This window comes from Pseudoliparis swirei, chromosome 10, assembly GCF_029220125.1.
Source record: "Pseudoliparis swirei isolate HS2019 ecotype Mariana Trench chromosome 10, NWPU_hadal_v1, whole genome shotgun sequence".
Taxonomy (NCBI): Eukaryota; Metazoa; Chordata; class Actinopteri; order Perciformes; family Liparidae; genus Pseudoliparis; species Pseudoliparis swirei.
Window position 1 is genome coordinate 6833418 of NC_079397.1, and position 16059 is coordinate 6849476.

At 44.7% G+C, this 16059-nt stretch overlaps 1 protein-coding gene across 1 annotated transcript in view; it reads right to left on the bottom strand.

Moving 5' to 3' along the window:
• snd1 (staphylococcal nuclease and tudor domain containing 1) overlaps window positions 1-16059 on the bottom strand; it is a 172088-nt gene that overhangs the window by 5897 nt on the left and 150132 nt on the right. The window contains exons 21-22 of the mRNA XM_056424296.1: window positions 14634-14747; window positions 9462-9665 (exon numbers count right to left, since the gene is read on the bottom strand). Of these exons, the coding sequence (XP_056280271.1) occupies window positions 9462-9665; window positions 14634-14747 (318 nt within the window). The remainder of the gene's footprint in view (window positions 1-9461; window positions 9666-14633; window positions 14748-16059) is intronic.

Below are 16059 nucleotides of genomic sequence, written 5' to 3' on the forward strand. Positions count from 1 at the left end.
ACACCCGGGGTTAGAGCCACGGAGACATTGAACTCCTCGGGAGTCCTCAACATGGAACACAAGTTCACTTTGGAGTGACATCATCAGCCTTCTGAGACTAGAACACGGTCCAGCGCTCCCTGCTGTCCGAGACCTTTTTAATGCACGCGGGTAACTTTCTGGTTGCAGACTTATTGGGGGACTTTGTGGAAGTGTGATGCTTTTCAGAAGACCAGCGACAGGTGGTGCGGGTCTGGTGTTTTGGCACTCGTCCGCCTGGCTGTGAATCGCTCGGCGTGTTTGCCCGCGCCGTGCCCAGGTGGTGTTCTGGTCCGCATGGTGTGAAAGTGATGGCTCTGAGGAAGCGCTAACGTGGCAGCCTTGCGACAGGTTGTGCGCGCCTGGTGCGTAGGTGAGCTGTTGCCTCTTCTTAAAAAAAATGCAGATTATTATTTCACAGCGTGCGAAAATGCCAAGTAAAAACCAGATTCTGGGTCGAGTGCATGTGAATGTCAAGTGACGAATCAAAGGTTCGGCAGCGGGTGTGCTCTCTTGGTCCTCGCTGCGGAGATGGGACGTCGGGCGACACAGGGACCGACGAGGCTCGTCCTCCACGCGCGTTGCACTTCTCTCGTTAGAAGCAATGACGATCAGACACACACCGCCTCCCAGACACGAGCAGTCAAACTCCAACCACAAAAAAGAAGCCACTCACTCCCATTTGTCAGTTTCGTGGTTGCTGCATTGCTCGTTTTGTCCTCCTGCTCTCTCCATCCTCATTACATCTCGTCTCATTCTCCCTCCACAGCCCCGCCTCCTTTTGACTCAAAGCAGCCAACTCGGCACAAGACGGCTTGTCGTCGGAGCGTTTGCCGGAACATAACTTTTTATGTCTGTAACTCACACTGTTTCAAGTTGAGTGTATGAGGCTGAGCTGTGGATTGTCGTCCTACGAGATGCCTCTCATTTAACACGCAAAGTGCAGGAATTCTGCACGGCAACCAGGGTTTTGGGAACGTCTCCTCCGACTGTTCGTTGTACAAGTGGTTTGATGGTGGAAGGCTCATCACATTAGCAGCAGAGATAACCAGGGAGGAGAATCCTCTGAGTGTTTCATTAAACGTAGGACGAAAAGATTGCCATCGACTTCGCTCAATTTTAAGGATGGAGTTTTTTTTGCCGTATAAAAAAAAAAAGAGTATTGTATTGTGTATTAGTTCTGTAATGAGCAGCTGACCTGGCTGTATCTTGTGAACATCGGTAAAAGATGAGCCTGATACATACACATCCTGTGTATGAGTGTCATTGTCCTTATCTGGGGTAAACTGGGAATACACCATGTTGCATGCTGGTCCACCCAGCATGGCTGTCGGAGGAGATCAGGCGCTTTGGCGGGAACGTGGCGTGACAAGCCCACCAGCATGGGTTCATAGAGTTAAGAAGGACACACAAACACACACACACATAAACCTGTGCACACACACACACACAACAAATGCAAGGACTAACAACAGATATCACAAGGAACATTTTCCAATGCTCTGCCGGGGGCACTGGAGATAGAACAAGTCTTACGTAAACACTAATGCATTATAGAAATATGTCAAAAACACACACGCTAACTAAGGCTGCGTAAAGACGTTGCTCTTTCTTTGCTCCAATACCTATATTCCATCTCCCACCAGGTCACAGAACTCAAAATAATATAAGTTTGAACCATGTGGCACCTCCACTACATTGCCAATCCTCCACTCGCCCTCAAGGGTGTGTGTGAGGGAGGATATAGTGTGTGACTGTGCGCGTGTGTGTGTGCGTGTATACATCTGCAGAAGATGGAATGGCGTTTGGGAAGTGGCGCGTGTCAGCGAGGACATGTCAAAAGGGCCCTCAGAGCAGTGGCAGCAGGGGAGGCAACTGCCTGTGAAAGTGAGTGTGTGTATGTGAGTGTGTATGTGAGTGTGTGTGCAGCCAATAACAGGGGAGCAGAAAATGTCCATTAAAAAGCCTCATCTCCAACTCTACTTGTAAATGAGGTATTGAGCCAGTGGTGGGGAGCAGTCATGCTGTCACAAACCCATGAAGCTCAGTGGGTGTGTGTGTGTTTATGTGTGCCCTGCGGTGGTATTTGCCATGAGGTGGGGGGGGGGGGGGGGGTCTCGATGGGCCGTGACAGGCTGAACAGATCGGCCGGCGGTCTGAAAGTCAGTCGACTGGTGGTCTGGATTCGGCTAAAAGCAATGTATACATGGTGAGGACCCTTTGGGTTGGGGTGGAGGGGTAGCGGACCTGATCCTTTGTGCCAACGAGTCGTCTATTACAGTTTTACTGTGACACACGAGTGTTTCACAGACGGAAATGTGCTGCTATGGTCACTGATTGTCCACGGAAACATACATTTTGATACCCGATTTGTATTTGTATTTAAATGTTCTATTATTCATTTCGGGTGAGTACTCTCAGGTATTCTATATGTGCATTGCTCCTGTAAACAGTTGAAATTGAGTGTGTTTGTTTGTGTGTGTGTTGGAGCTCACGGGGGACGCGTACTGTGTGCGTCCACTCTGCTCGGTCAACAGCAGCGCTGCGACATGAAACCGTGTGTGTGCCCATGAGGCCTTATTTTGTTACAGCGAGACGACCGTAAAGTATCGGTGTCCGCCAGCGCCTCGGCAGACTGCGTCACGTGTGTCGGCTTCGTGCACCAAGCGGCACAATTGGTCTTGGGTAAATGGACCGACCAGACCCTGGGGGCTTCCTGCGTATGTGCGAGCCCCCTTCCTGATTGCCTGTATGGATTCCCCACATGCAGCTGTAGATGTGATTACACTTCTTAGCACGCCATTTCATCTTCATCCCCCATTAACACAATTACTGTGCGATGCAACCGCTGCGCTTTTAACTTCACCGGAGACTCTCACAGCAATCTGCGGGAAAAAACACAAGACCCATGAGGCACTTTATGAGAAGACGCATCGCATGTGAGCCACGACGAAAAGGCTGCTCTTCTGGCCCCTCAGATACTTACGGCCTCGGTGTGAATACAGCAACAATAGAGGGGAAAAAAATCATCCCCGGGGGGCTCCTGGGTAATTAAACATTCCAGGACTCATCCGCGGCTCTCACTCTAAGGGAGTCACCTCACAGCCGTCTGCCCCACAATCTCCCCTCTGCTGACGCACACAACGCTAACATTTTAATAAGGATCTTAAGCGAGTCTTCACAAACATTTATCGAAGACGCGTGGATGCTCCTCCTTTATAATTATCTCTGCAGTGGAGAAACAGGAAATTGGGTCGAGGTCGATATGGGAGGCGTCGTCGCTACTGGGGAGCGATAATAATTGCGCCGGCTCGCGGCTGACGGACACTTCCGTGTTTGTAATTGACTTGTAATTAGCAACCGAAGATTATTAGCTTGTAGCGCTAATGAACTTTGGGGGCTAGCATCGGCGTCGTGCCGCTGCCGCTCGCGGGAAACACAAACGACGGCGCTTCTAACCACACAGTCATCACGACAGACAAAAGATATCAGTGAGTCCAGTTACTTAGTACTTGTGTACCCAATCAGGTTGAGAAAGAGAAATACACGACCGTTCAAACGTTTGGGGTCACCCAGACAATTTCGTGTCTTCCATGAAAACTCACACTTTTATTTATCAAATGAATTGAACATTTCATAGAACATATAGTCAAGACATTGACAAGGTTAGAAATAATGATTAATATTTGAAGTATTAATTTTGTTCTACAAACTTCAAGCTCAAAGGAAGGCCAGTTGTATCGCTTATATCACCAGCATAACTGTTTTCAGCTGTGCTAACATAATTGCACAAGGGTTTTCTAATCAGATATTAGTCTTCTAAGGCGATTAGCAAACACAATGTACCATTAGAACACTGGAGTGATAATTGATGGGCCTCTATACACCTATGGAGATATTTCATTAGAAACCAGACGTTTCCACCTAGAATAGTCATTTACCACATTAACAATGTACAGAGTGTATTTTTGATGAATGTTATCTTTATTGAAAAAACAGTGCTTTTCTTTGAAAAAGAAAGACATTTCTAAGTGACCCCAAACTTGTGAACGGTAGTGTATATGTATCGTGTATGTAGTAAAACAAAATGAGCCTTGAGGCAGGCGAACACACAGTTGGCGTCTCCCTACTGTTTGCCTTCACATACAATTAAAGAGAGGCATGACTGTCGACTCAGTGGGAGTTCACAGGGCAGAAGCAGCTGATGCACGTTGCAAACAATTGCAGATAACAGCATTTTAAAAATCACAGCTCATTATGAGGCCAACGCCTGATCTGACCCGAGCGCCTCTCCACTCTAATTTACTGGAGATTATCGTTCATCGTGACATCGTACGGAAAGACAACATGCAAATGAGCACCTCAGTGAGCTCAGTTTGGATAACAGGAATAGATAAATGTTCAGAAACAAACACACACACGCATGGCCAGGAGGAGTGAATGAATCCGAGTGGAGGGAAGAAGTAGTAAAGAGTCGAGCGAGCGACGTGCAGAAGGTGGAGTAAGGAAGAGCGATGGAGCACGGGGAAGAGTGACGAAGAAGGGGGGAGCATTGGGAATATTTACATTACCGTATTTTCCGCACTATAGGGCGCACTGGATTATAAGGCGCACTGTCAATGAATGGTCTATTTTCGATCTTTTTTCATATATAAGCGCATCGGGACTATAAGCGGACGCGGAAAAAAAACAGTCAGATAAGTCAGTCGATCAAACTTTATTAAACGCTGCTCACAATAATTCAACATTTTTCAAACGTTAATGAGCGACATTCACAATAATACCAACCTAATATTATGGTGAAGCACAGTATTGTAACGGACTGAGGAAAAATTATGTGTCGGATGTAAGTGACGCTCACGAGCTGGTAGCTGTGAGGCGGTCTGTGATGGACAGCTTGATGTTGTTGTGTGTGTGTTGTTGTGTTCCGCGGTTCGGATCGAGAGCATGACCCGGAGCGTGAAGCTGGTTTTGAGGTTTCACGGCGGTTTTGTCGCTTACGGCGGCGGCTACCAACAGTAAAGCTTATTCTATCTTTCTTGAATAAACACCTAGCCATCTACATCTCGTAGCTGTGCCAGACCAGGGTCAGTACTACAGTATATACCCGCGACCGACGTTGCTGCTTGTTGCAAGCGCTTGCAAGCTGGCGGTGCGGAATTATAACCAAAACTACAACATTTTGACTTTGACTTAGCGCCTTGTAAAACACGCTAGGAGGTCAGCAAAAAAGCAAATAAACCAATATATCCATATATACGGAGCTTAAGCATTATAAGGCTTTTAAATTTAAGTTTAAGGAATTTTAAAAACTTACATTAGTTTGGCAAGCACCCATCACCTTTTGGTTAACAAACCATCATATTTGAAGTCTATATAACTGGAATGATAATACTCCGATATAACTAATATATATAATACTTAGTCACACTTCACGTTTTGTTAAATGTTCTGCTTCTCCTGTCTTCACGTGTGCATGCTGAGGTCCCTTTTGATGAAACTCTCCACTTACTTTCATTCTTGCAATTTGAGACGAAGAAAATCAATGCCTTCACATTCACGCATTTACTAGATTTTACAGACTAAAGTGGGGACACAGCAATTGCCGCTCACACAACTCAAGAATTACAGCTGCCAAGAGGCAATCAGACCAAATAACACGGTTGACACTGCTCTAACTATGGCAGCCAAGAGGAACCATTACTGTTAAGCTTTGCGAACAGCTCATTTGTGAAACCAACATGAAGACAGCATATGCACAATTGGCTGCCACTTTGCATGACAGCCATCCGCAGCAGACAATCTACAGCGGCACTTCGCCTGAGGCCACAACACAAGTCCATTTCTATACAGGCTTGTTTTCAAGCTCTATGTCTGGGAGGTGACACAGAGGAAGAAGAGCAGGTGGAGAAACAAATAGATGAGCAATGTGATCAGGTGTAAGGCGACAGAGTATGTATTCTTTGAGAGATAATATCGGAGATAGAGGGGAAGACAAGGACCGGATTTGAAACGAGCATGACAGTTACAGTCCCTCCTTTAAGTACATTAATGTCTTCTGTTTCCCACGCCGTGCCGGTGATAAAGCAATGATATCGCTCAGTGACGATAATCTAAATATCACATAAACAACACATGCTGAAGGACTACACATGATGTGCCAGATGTACGGCAGATTAAACTTTATACGACGACATTAAATCCTCTTAATTGTGCGTGTTCAGAATGTTTGTGCAATAACTACACACGGAATAGGCGGCGCATTAATGAGCCCTCTGTGTGTTACATTTTGGGTCAGTTCACTCTATATTGGGCAATGCCAGTTGCACGTGCTTCATAATCCATCGACACCTCTGGGTCAAATCCCCCTCAACAAATACAGACTATCAATCACGATCTGGCGTATGGACGACCCAACTCCCACCTCCTGCCTTCCTCTTAATATCCCACTTCCCTCCAAATCAGATACCAGCAGCTGGCATGCATAAGATCATCTTTTCGCCTACACTTTCCCAATGACTGTTCGTCCTGTGCTCTGAAAGTGTTGTATAGCTAGAACAAAAGCCGTCCATTTGGTGAACGTAGCGGGAATCCGCAAATGTAGGGCTGGAGGCAGAAATGCACTCGGGGGAAAAAAAGGGGACATAAAACCCCAAATGGATGAATATCCCTCTCTCTCCTCCCTCTCTTGGGACAATGCCATCCTCTGGTATTAACCTTCAGTGCACTTATGACTGACTATTGATAGACACTGAAGTGCCAGTGAACATTACGGCCCATCTGTTACGCAATGCTTAGTGCGAGAGTACAGATTACAACGACCCCGTTCCAATCCCCTGCAATGGGTAATGAATAAAGAATAGAGCCAAAATGGAACTGATAGGAAGGACAAAAGTCACTTTTACAAGAAGGCTGATGAGTCTGGACGAGGGAGAGGAGAGAAAGGAGGGCCGAGCTCAGGGCGAGCCAGCTCGGATACGACGCGATCAAAAACTCGAGGGCGAGTTTCCACAAGAGGGGAAGCATGAGGGCACGGATCCAGAGGGTAACAAAAGGTCGTCTCTTGGAACATTTTTGGGCATCGCCGCCATGCAAGATAACGTTTTCTGTCGTCGCACCAGCTGCAGCGCCGCTCGTGAATTCTTTGAGCCATAAATGCACCTTGCACACAAAGCGAGTATTTACGGACTGGATGCCTTCATCCAAAGCAGTCCGAAAGCACATATACAATACGGATGGCCAAAACTGAATTACCATGATTTTTCCATTTTAACGATTGTTTTGTAAATAAAATGTTAAAATGTCTCACAGTTCACGGCGAGTTCTTTAAATGTCTTGTTTTCGCCGAACAGCCCGAGACTAAATCATCTTGAATTGCCCAAATCGCTTTTCGGTCATCAACTAATCCATATGAAGTCAAATTGTCACATTTGTACAGACCTGGTTCATCAAACTCAAAAAGTGTCATCATATCTAATAAAACCTCAAAGACCAGAAAGGGAATCATTGGAGCATCATGACTGGTCGTCAGAGTCTGATGTCATCGCAACTTGCATTCTTCAGTTGTGATGAAGCACTTCTTCTGCTGGCCAGTGTAATAACTGGAAACATCAGATCTACAGGAGACGAAACCATCATCACACACTTCACACATTTACTTCAAAATAAAAAATGTCCCAATGACACAACGACTCGTTCGCGTTTCACGTTTGGAACCAGCCTGAACGGGTGGAGTTAACGTCTAGAAATGCCGTCCGGCTTCCTTGAACACACTTTAGGCCCATTGGCAACGCTGCAGCTTGTGAAGCTTTCTCCACATCGAAACGTTGGTCTGCAGCCAGCGAGGGAAAGGCAAATGCAGGAGATGCAGCTGTTGAATACTAAAGAGAAACCATTTGATCCAACACAACCTAAATCAGTGCAGTCTATAAGCCTTTTAGTCTGATAGCTGAAAGGTTTAAATCATTGTCTTTTGTCTATAGGGTCCATTGCCCAGAGACTCCATTACAGCTGCTGGCTGCTCTTTGGAGGTCAGGGGTCAATACAATAATGCACAGCGCGTTATTGACTGACTGAGGCGGGAAGTGCTTTTATCTGGGATTGACGAGAATGAGTTATAAACTACGTCTCCACGGGCGAGTGAACGGATGTCTTTACATACGTTTCCCTCCCACCAGACTCTAATTTGTACAAATGTATTATGTTTTCCACCCATCACACTCTCGCGGACACATTTCTCCATGAATTACAACGTTGTAATAAATTGCCGAGTGGCTCATATTGGATTTATGCAGAAGCAATCATCACGACAGGAATACATATCCTCCATATTTCTTTATCTTTGATGTACAGAGTGGCTTTAACTCTGCTGGTCAACATGAGGTGGGAAATTAGATTTAATTCATCATTTATAGAATAAAAACACACGACGAACTCTGAGATGGAAACGACTGCATGTTAGCATGCAGATGTGATTACTGGACCGTTCCTTTTACACTAAGTACACAAGGGGCCCATTTTAGAGTGTGCGTTAAGTAAACACCTTCTACCATTTGATTAGATAATCGATCTATTCAGAACGATACAAATATTGATCCATACTGTGCATTTTGGTGAGAACTGTGAGCCACTGACTAACAAGAAGCGGGTCGAGAAAAATAAGCGGGTCGAGAAAAATAAGCCTTATTTTAAAAAACGGGAACAAAAAGTAGGGCTGGAAAATCAATAGAAAAATGTACAGAAACTGACATTATGAATGTCTCTAATAACTCTTCCACTGATATGTTCAATAATAGATTTTCCAAAGACAGTTCATTATCTTTCAAGTTGCAAGTTCTGAGATGGGGAGTATTTGTAATTGGCTTTCAACAGGCCGACGGCGGGGCCGTGGCTCACAGCCAGCGGTGCTAACAGCACCAACAGTGCAGACTATGGAAACAGTCTGAGCTAAGACGCAGTAAAAGTGTGTGTGGCCGGCAACAAAGCAAGTTGAAGCTGGGACACACACACACACACCCACACACCCACACCCACACCGAGGAAGAGTGACTTCATTCTCGGCTCAGGTAGACTGACTTTAATGCACCTGAAAGTACAACAACAGCTCCCATCTAACCCTAAGTGTAAACGATGAATCACTGTCAGTGGGCATTTTTTCTTTCACAGCCAACAGAAAGCCAAATCTGCAGTGGACTGCAGTTTTTGGCAAAACAATTAACCATGACTGCTCAGTCTCCAGCCCCAGTGAGTTCAGAAAGTGTCCGTAACTTCCAAAAATAAAGTGATTTGTTGGCTAAATGTAAAAAAAACAATAACTATTAAGCAAGGGACAGAAACAGCCTTTGATTTTTAGCCTCAGTTTTAGTCAACCCATTGAAGACGTGAAATAATTTTTTTGCAACACTGCCTCCCATCACCGAGTGTAGAGCCGCCTCTTCACTTACAATCTTCTGCAGGTGCTTCTCCTTGCGCACGTCCACCATGACCAAGCCTTCCTTGACCAGGTTGAGGCCCACGTCGTCCTTGGTGTCGCCAAACTGTATTGTGACGTGTGGGCAGGTGGCACCCGAGTACTCCACGTTCATCAGGCACTGGCTGTTCTGGATGTCCCGCACAATGCAGTCCACCACGTCCGCACGAATATCCTCCTAAAAACATAGTAGAGGGTTTGATAAGGGATGGGAAGAGGAATAAAGAAGAGGCGACAGGAAGAGGGGCCGTAAAAGATGTTGGAATGGAGGCAAGAAAAGAGTAGATTGAGGAGACGATGGAAGGGAAAGAGAAAGGGGGGGGTGAGGAAAAAAGGTGAGAAGGCTAATTAGTATATTATCACCAATGGCACCTCAACAGATAAGCATACACACACAAACACATGCAGTGCAGAGGTTGATAAAAGCACTCTACATACGCATGAACCGAACTGTGATATCTGATTTCTGCCAGGTGGAAAAACGGTTCAGAAAGTGAGAGAAATAAAAGAGACTTGTCCACACGCACTTCGTTAGGTCGTCAGTCGGAACACATTCATACACGTCATTCTCCAATCGATAACAATTACATGATCAGTCACACAGTCAGTCATGCAGCACAGCAATTATCTACTCAAGCGGTTCACAATATTTTAGTTTGGCTGAACTATATGATGGTTTGATTCCCACTCACCACCTGCTCCTCCTGTCCCTTTCTTCTTGTCCTGCGGTTAGTTACCTCGCTGTCTCTTATCCCTAACCTTCTTCAATGTGAAAGGCCGGCATTTAATTGAACACGGAGGTGGACCAGCTGCAATACAATACCGACTTCACATCCTCCAGCAGGCCGGGCCAAAGAGAGAAAAACAAGGGCGCTGCATCTTCAGAGGCAGGAGGACACAGAAAAACTAAAATCAGTCCCTGGCCATCATCCATCCCTCCCCGACGCCATCCATCTCTTTGCTTCCCTTCTTTCTCGCCCTGGTCTTGTCTCCATGGCAACCCCCTTCAAGTTAGCCGCCCTTGGGTAGCTGTGTGTCTGGTGTTATGTGTGTGTGGGCAGGGAAGCTTGTTCAAGGCACACAACTAAGGGCCGATGTTGTCCCCGCTCTCCCCCTGGTCAACTTGTCACAGTTTTACCGAACAAGACTACGTTGACACTCGTGAGGGGGCAATACAAAACTGATGAGGGCCTTCTGGTGACCCTCTCTTGTTCACCATAAGTGCAGAACAGACCTGGTCATAGCACTCGAATGTTTTAAAAACACGCCACAACATTTGCATTTGACACTTCTCCGCTCTCAGTCTCGCGCGCCGCAGAGCTCCGATGCCGGCGTGTGCGCGCACATCGGGACGAAAAAAAGTCTCTTGCACCCCCCCCCCATACATATGGAGTGAGTACCAAACACCATCTCCCGGTACTCACCTGAGTAACTCACTGAAAAAGTTATGTGCACCCCTGTATATATATATATATATATATATATATACTACCGTTCAAAAGTTTGGGATCACTTAGAAATGTCCTTATTTTTCAAAGAAAAGCATTGTTTTTTTCAATGAAGATAACATTAAATCAGTCAGAAATACACTCTATACATTGTTAATGTGGTAAATGACTATTCTAGGTGGAAACGTCTTGTTTCTAATGAAATATCTCCATAGGTGTATAGAGGCCCATTTCCATCAACTATCACTCCAGTGTTCTAATGGTACATTGTGTTTGCTAATCGCCTTAGAAGACTAATATCTGATTAGAAAACCCTTGTGCAATTATGTTAGCACAGCTGAAAACAGTTATGCTGGAGATATAAGCTATACAACTGGCCTTCCTTTGAGCTAGTTGATTATCTGGAGCATCACATTTGTGGGTTCGATAAGACTCTCAAAATGGCCAGAAAAAAAGAACTTTCATGTGAAACTCGCCAGTCTATTCTTGTTCTTAGAAATGAAGGCTATTCCATGCAAGAAATTGCAAAGAAACTGAAAATTTCCTACAGCGGTGTGTACTACTCCTTCAGAGAACAGCACAAACGGGCTCTAACCAGAGCAGAAAGAGAAGTGGGAGGCCCGGTGCACAACTCAGCAAGAAGACAAGTACATTAGAGTCTCTAGTTTGAGAAATAGACGCCTCACAGGTCCTCAACTGGCAGCTTCTTTAAAGGTACCCGAAAATGCCAGTGTCAACGTCGACAGTGAAGAGGCGACTCCGGGATGCTGGCCTTCTAGGCAGAGTGGCAAAGAAAAGCCATATCTGAGACTGGCCAATAAAAGAAAAGATTGGTATGGGCAAAAGAACACAGGCATTGGACAGAGGAAGATTGGAAAAGGTGTTATGGACAGATGAATCCAAGTTTGAGGTGTTTGGATCACACAGAAGAACATTTGTGAGACAGAACAGGTGAAAAGATGCTGGAAGAGTGCCTGACACCATCTGTCAAGCATGGTGGAGGTAATGTGATGGTCTGGGGCTGCTTTGGTGCTGGTAAAGTGGGAGATTTGTACCAGGTAAAAGGGATTTTAAATAAGGAAGGCTATCACTCCATTTTGCAACGCCATGCCATACCCTGTGGGCAGCGCTTGATTGGAGCCAATTTCCTCCTCCAACAGGACAATGACCCAAAGCACAACTCCACATTGTGCAAGAACTATTTAGGGAAGAAGCAGGCAGCTGGTATGCTGTCTGTAATGGAGTGGCCAGCACAGTCACCAGATCTCAACCCCATTGAGCTGTTGTGGGAGCAGCTTGACCGTATGGTCCGCAAGAAGTGCCCATCAAGCCAATCCAACTTGTGGAAGGTGCTTCAGGAAGCGTGGGGTGACATTTCAACAGATTACCTCAACAAATTAACAGCTAGAATGCCAAAGGTCTGCAATGCTGTAATTGCTGCAAAAGGAGCATTCTTTGACGAAAGCAAAGTTTGAAGAAAAAAATGAATACTTCAAATACAAATCATTATTTCTAACCTTGTCAATGTCTTGACTATATTTTCTATACATTTTGCAACTCATTTGATAAATAAAAGTGTGAGTTTTCATGGAAAACACAAAATTGTCTGGGTGATCCCAAACTTTTGAACGGTAGTGTATATATATATATATATATATATATAGAGAGAGATAATTGATTTAACAATATAAGCTAACAAATGCATCAACATAAATGTGTTAACACATAATTATTACTGCGGGGAATGGCTCAATATGATCACATAATAATAATGTATCAAATTAATCTGAACCAGCATAAATAAATAAATGAAATCAATACATATTTGGCAGGCTAATGTTAAAATTCCAATGTTGAAACAAATATTTTCACGAAATGGAACATTTTATATAGAATGCTGTGGAAAGCAGCGGCAAGATCCAGTCCCACTGGCGGGATTTTGGCGCTCAGAAAAGAAAGATTTTAAGACAGACTATGAAGCGACATAACTTGCGAAGGCAGACGCTTTTTGTGCAGGGCATCAGGTCGATGGTTGGGAGACAAAAGGAAACAACCTTTCGGATGTGCAAGCAGCAAAGGGGGGCGCCGTGCTGTCAGCGTGAGTGACACAGCAAAAAGCTTCAGATAAAGCAGCCGGCAAAACACATGAAAGGAACCCCAAGAGAACATAGAAAGAACAGGAAAAAGGTTAGACGGATGCAGAGTGACAGGAAAAGAGTGAGAAGGAGAGGTGCAAGGTGTATGTCAGCCCCCAACATGTGGTAAATCTTTGTGTGGATATATGTGTATGTGTGTGTGTGTGTGTGTGTTTCTGGAGGCTACAACACGTAGGTGATGCCTTTGTCCCTGGGCTGGACCAGCAGATGGGCCACTTCAGCCTTCAGTATACACTGACTCATGAGACAGGTGTCAGCATGCAGCCACGACCGGCTCCCACACGGCCCCCGCTGTGACAGCGAGGCCTCGACACACGGGTCTAACAGGAGGCCAATAGATCCATATTTCAATCAAAAGAATATTCTTTGCTTTTAAAAAAAATTAAAAATAAGATATTCAAAATAGATGAATACATGAATTTAGCTAAAAGACAACAACTTTGAGATGTATGTACACTTTCCCGGTTCGTAACCAAACACAGCTCCGTAAAAAAAAAATTCTAAAAGAAAAACAAACTGGGCTCAAACAGCGTCTAAAATAACAATTAAGTTTAATGAACACAAAAACTGAACACCATAACCTTCAAAAAAGGATTTATAGCAGGACTAACTGCACAAACTTGAGCTAGAACTCCTTTATGAACTGGGAACTGAGTGTAGATAAATAATGCAACATAGCAGCACGCAAACATTTAAAAAATATAGTCATTCTAGTCTGTGGAACAGACACCCTTTAAAGTAACACACACTCAACTAATTAAAGACGGGTCTTAGCACAGAGCCAATCAGGCACATGCCAAAAGTAAACATCTTATATCGGCACAAACTATTCATGATGCTGCCGGCTGGGGAGGCTATGAATGAGTTGACCCCATGACTGACACACACACACACACACACACACACACACACACACACACACACACACACACACACACACACACACACACACACACACACACACACACACACACACACACACACACACACACACACACACACACACACACACACACACACACACACACACACACACACACACACACACACACACACACAGTAAATGCACTCGGATGAAAACAAGAAGATTAGGGCTCAAGAAAAAAACGGTATCTGCTGTTCGGCTATCAGATGGACATTTATATGCGTAAACAAATACCCACTGAGAACCTGGATGGTTTGCATCTATCTACAGGATGTGTGGATTTCTGAAGAAATATAGTATGCATTATCAAATTGTGCATGAACATTAATATCTCTCTGCCACTATGTAAATTATTCAAAAATGTAAATTTAAATCAATGGCCCCGCGCTTTTCATCGCCCTGTCTGCATTATGCATGAGCGTCATTTTTCACAAACACTGAACACTCGACCCCGTCTGTTAGTGACAAACGTATCACCTCATGCGATAACTGAAACTCAAACAGATTTTATGTGTTGCCAGAAAAATCAACTTTCAAAAGTTGGCAGCAAATGAAGGCGAGGAAGTTGATATCTCAAAGTTAATTTCGAAGCCTTCAGCTGCGACATCTCCACTTACGTCCTGTGGGACCTGGATGTAGGCGAAGGCGTGCTCGGTGGCCTGCGCTGGCAGGGTCCGGGTGCCGAAGGCAGGGGGCATGGCAGCCAGACGAGTGGACGACACAACTTCTCTCTGATGGAGGGGGGGGGGGGGGAATGGAGGACAGAAATCAGAGTCAATATGGAGAAGAAAAAAATTCTAGACAGTGTTTTAGTGTTAATCTATGCAATCCATCATATCAATTCAGAATACTGAAGCTGTCAAGTTAGCCGGGGTTCAGGGTAAAGACACATTTACTGAATTTTGGTTTATGACGGAGACTTCCACCTCCTGCTACAACCAATGAGAGTGAAGGAATGGAGATTTAGGGAGACATGTCTTGTTCTGTTAGGTTAAAGATGCATACAAATAAAAAGGCTTGTGATGAAAGTTTACTATCTGATCTTATTATTATTTACAGTACAGAGTGGATATTTCACATCATATGTGCCTGCGAGTGAAGGGCAATAAATCACAGTGCACACTCGGGCTGTAACTTAACCCTGTCAGCTGTCATTTTTTCCTTGATTCTGAATCAATTACTAAATCTGTGAGTCAACACTTTAACAATGATAGTTTACAACTGTGAAAGAAGGACAGATGCCATTTAGTTGCTTACGGGCTGCATTCTTGTACATGTCACCTTACCAATCATTCCACAGCTGTTTCTACAGCAGCACCGAGGCCTCTATCACTGAGCTCCATCTGCTCTCCAGCTCAGCTACGAGCGCAGAGTAAAGACGGCCATAGTTGTCAAGGCGGTAGTCAGACTTTGTAAAATCATAAAAAGAAAAAAAGGTAACGCTACTTGCGAGTGTGCTTATGCATACAAGTAGAGTTAAAATTCAACAAATAAAAATGAACAAAGTAACATTTTCTAAAGAGTGCTTCAGAGACAATAACCCCGGTTTAATTGTGCAATGATGATGCGCGTGACATTTTATTAATTATTAATGCCCTTTCCCTCGCAGTAACCACCTGCTCAAAGCACCTCTGCCGTTGGTTTTAAAGACCTGTGGCTGGATGAGGTGAGCGCCGCATGACAGCAGGAACACAGCCGACAAGCAATTCTGCTCTTTAGTGCGGATATCAAAGTTAACGCTCGAGTTTGCACATTGCTAAATCCCCCCAAAAACGAAGTACTTCATCTCATTGATTTGAAGCATAAATAAAAAATTAGGTTGACACATGATGAGAGGTATGAGGCGATGTGAGCTACGGCCAATCACTAATCACCACAGGCCTCCGAAAGGAAGCGCATGCTGGTGGAAAGTCAAATACAGCCGTTAGAAATGGGAAGTTAATTTAATGACCCCCATATCTTAGGTTAATGTGTTCATTGGACTGTTCAGTCTAGACAGAATGCCTTGAACGTTTATTATGGATTACGATGTGAAGATTCATC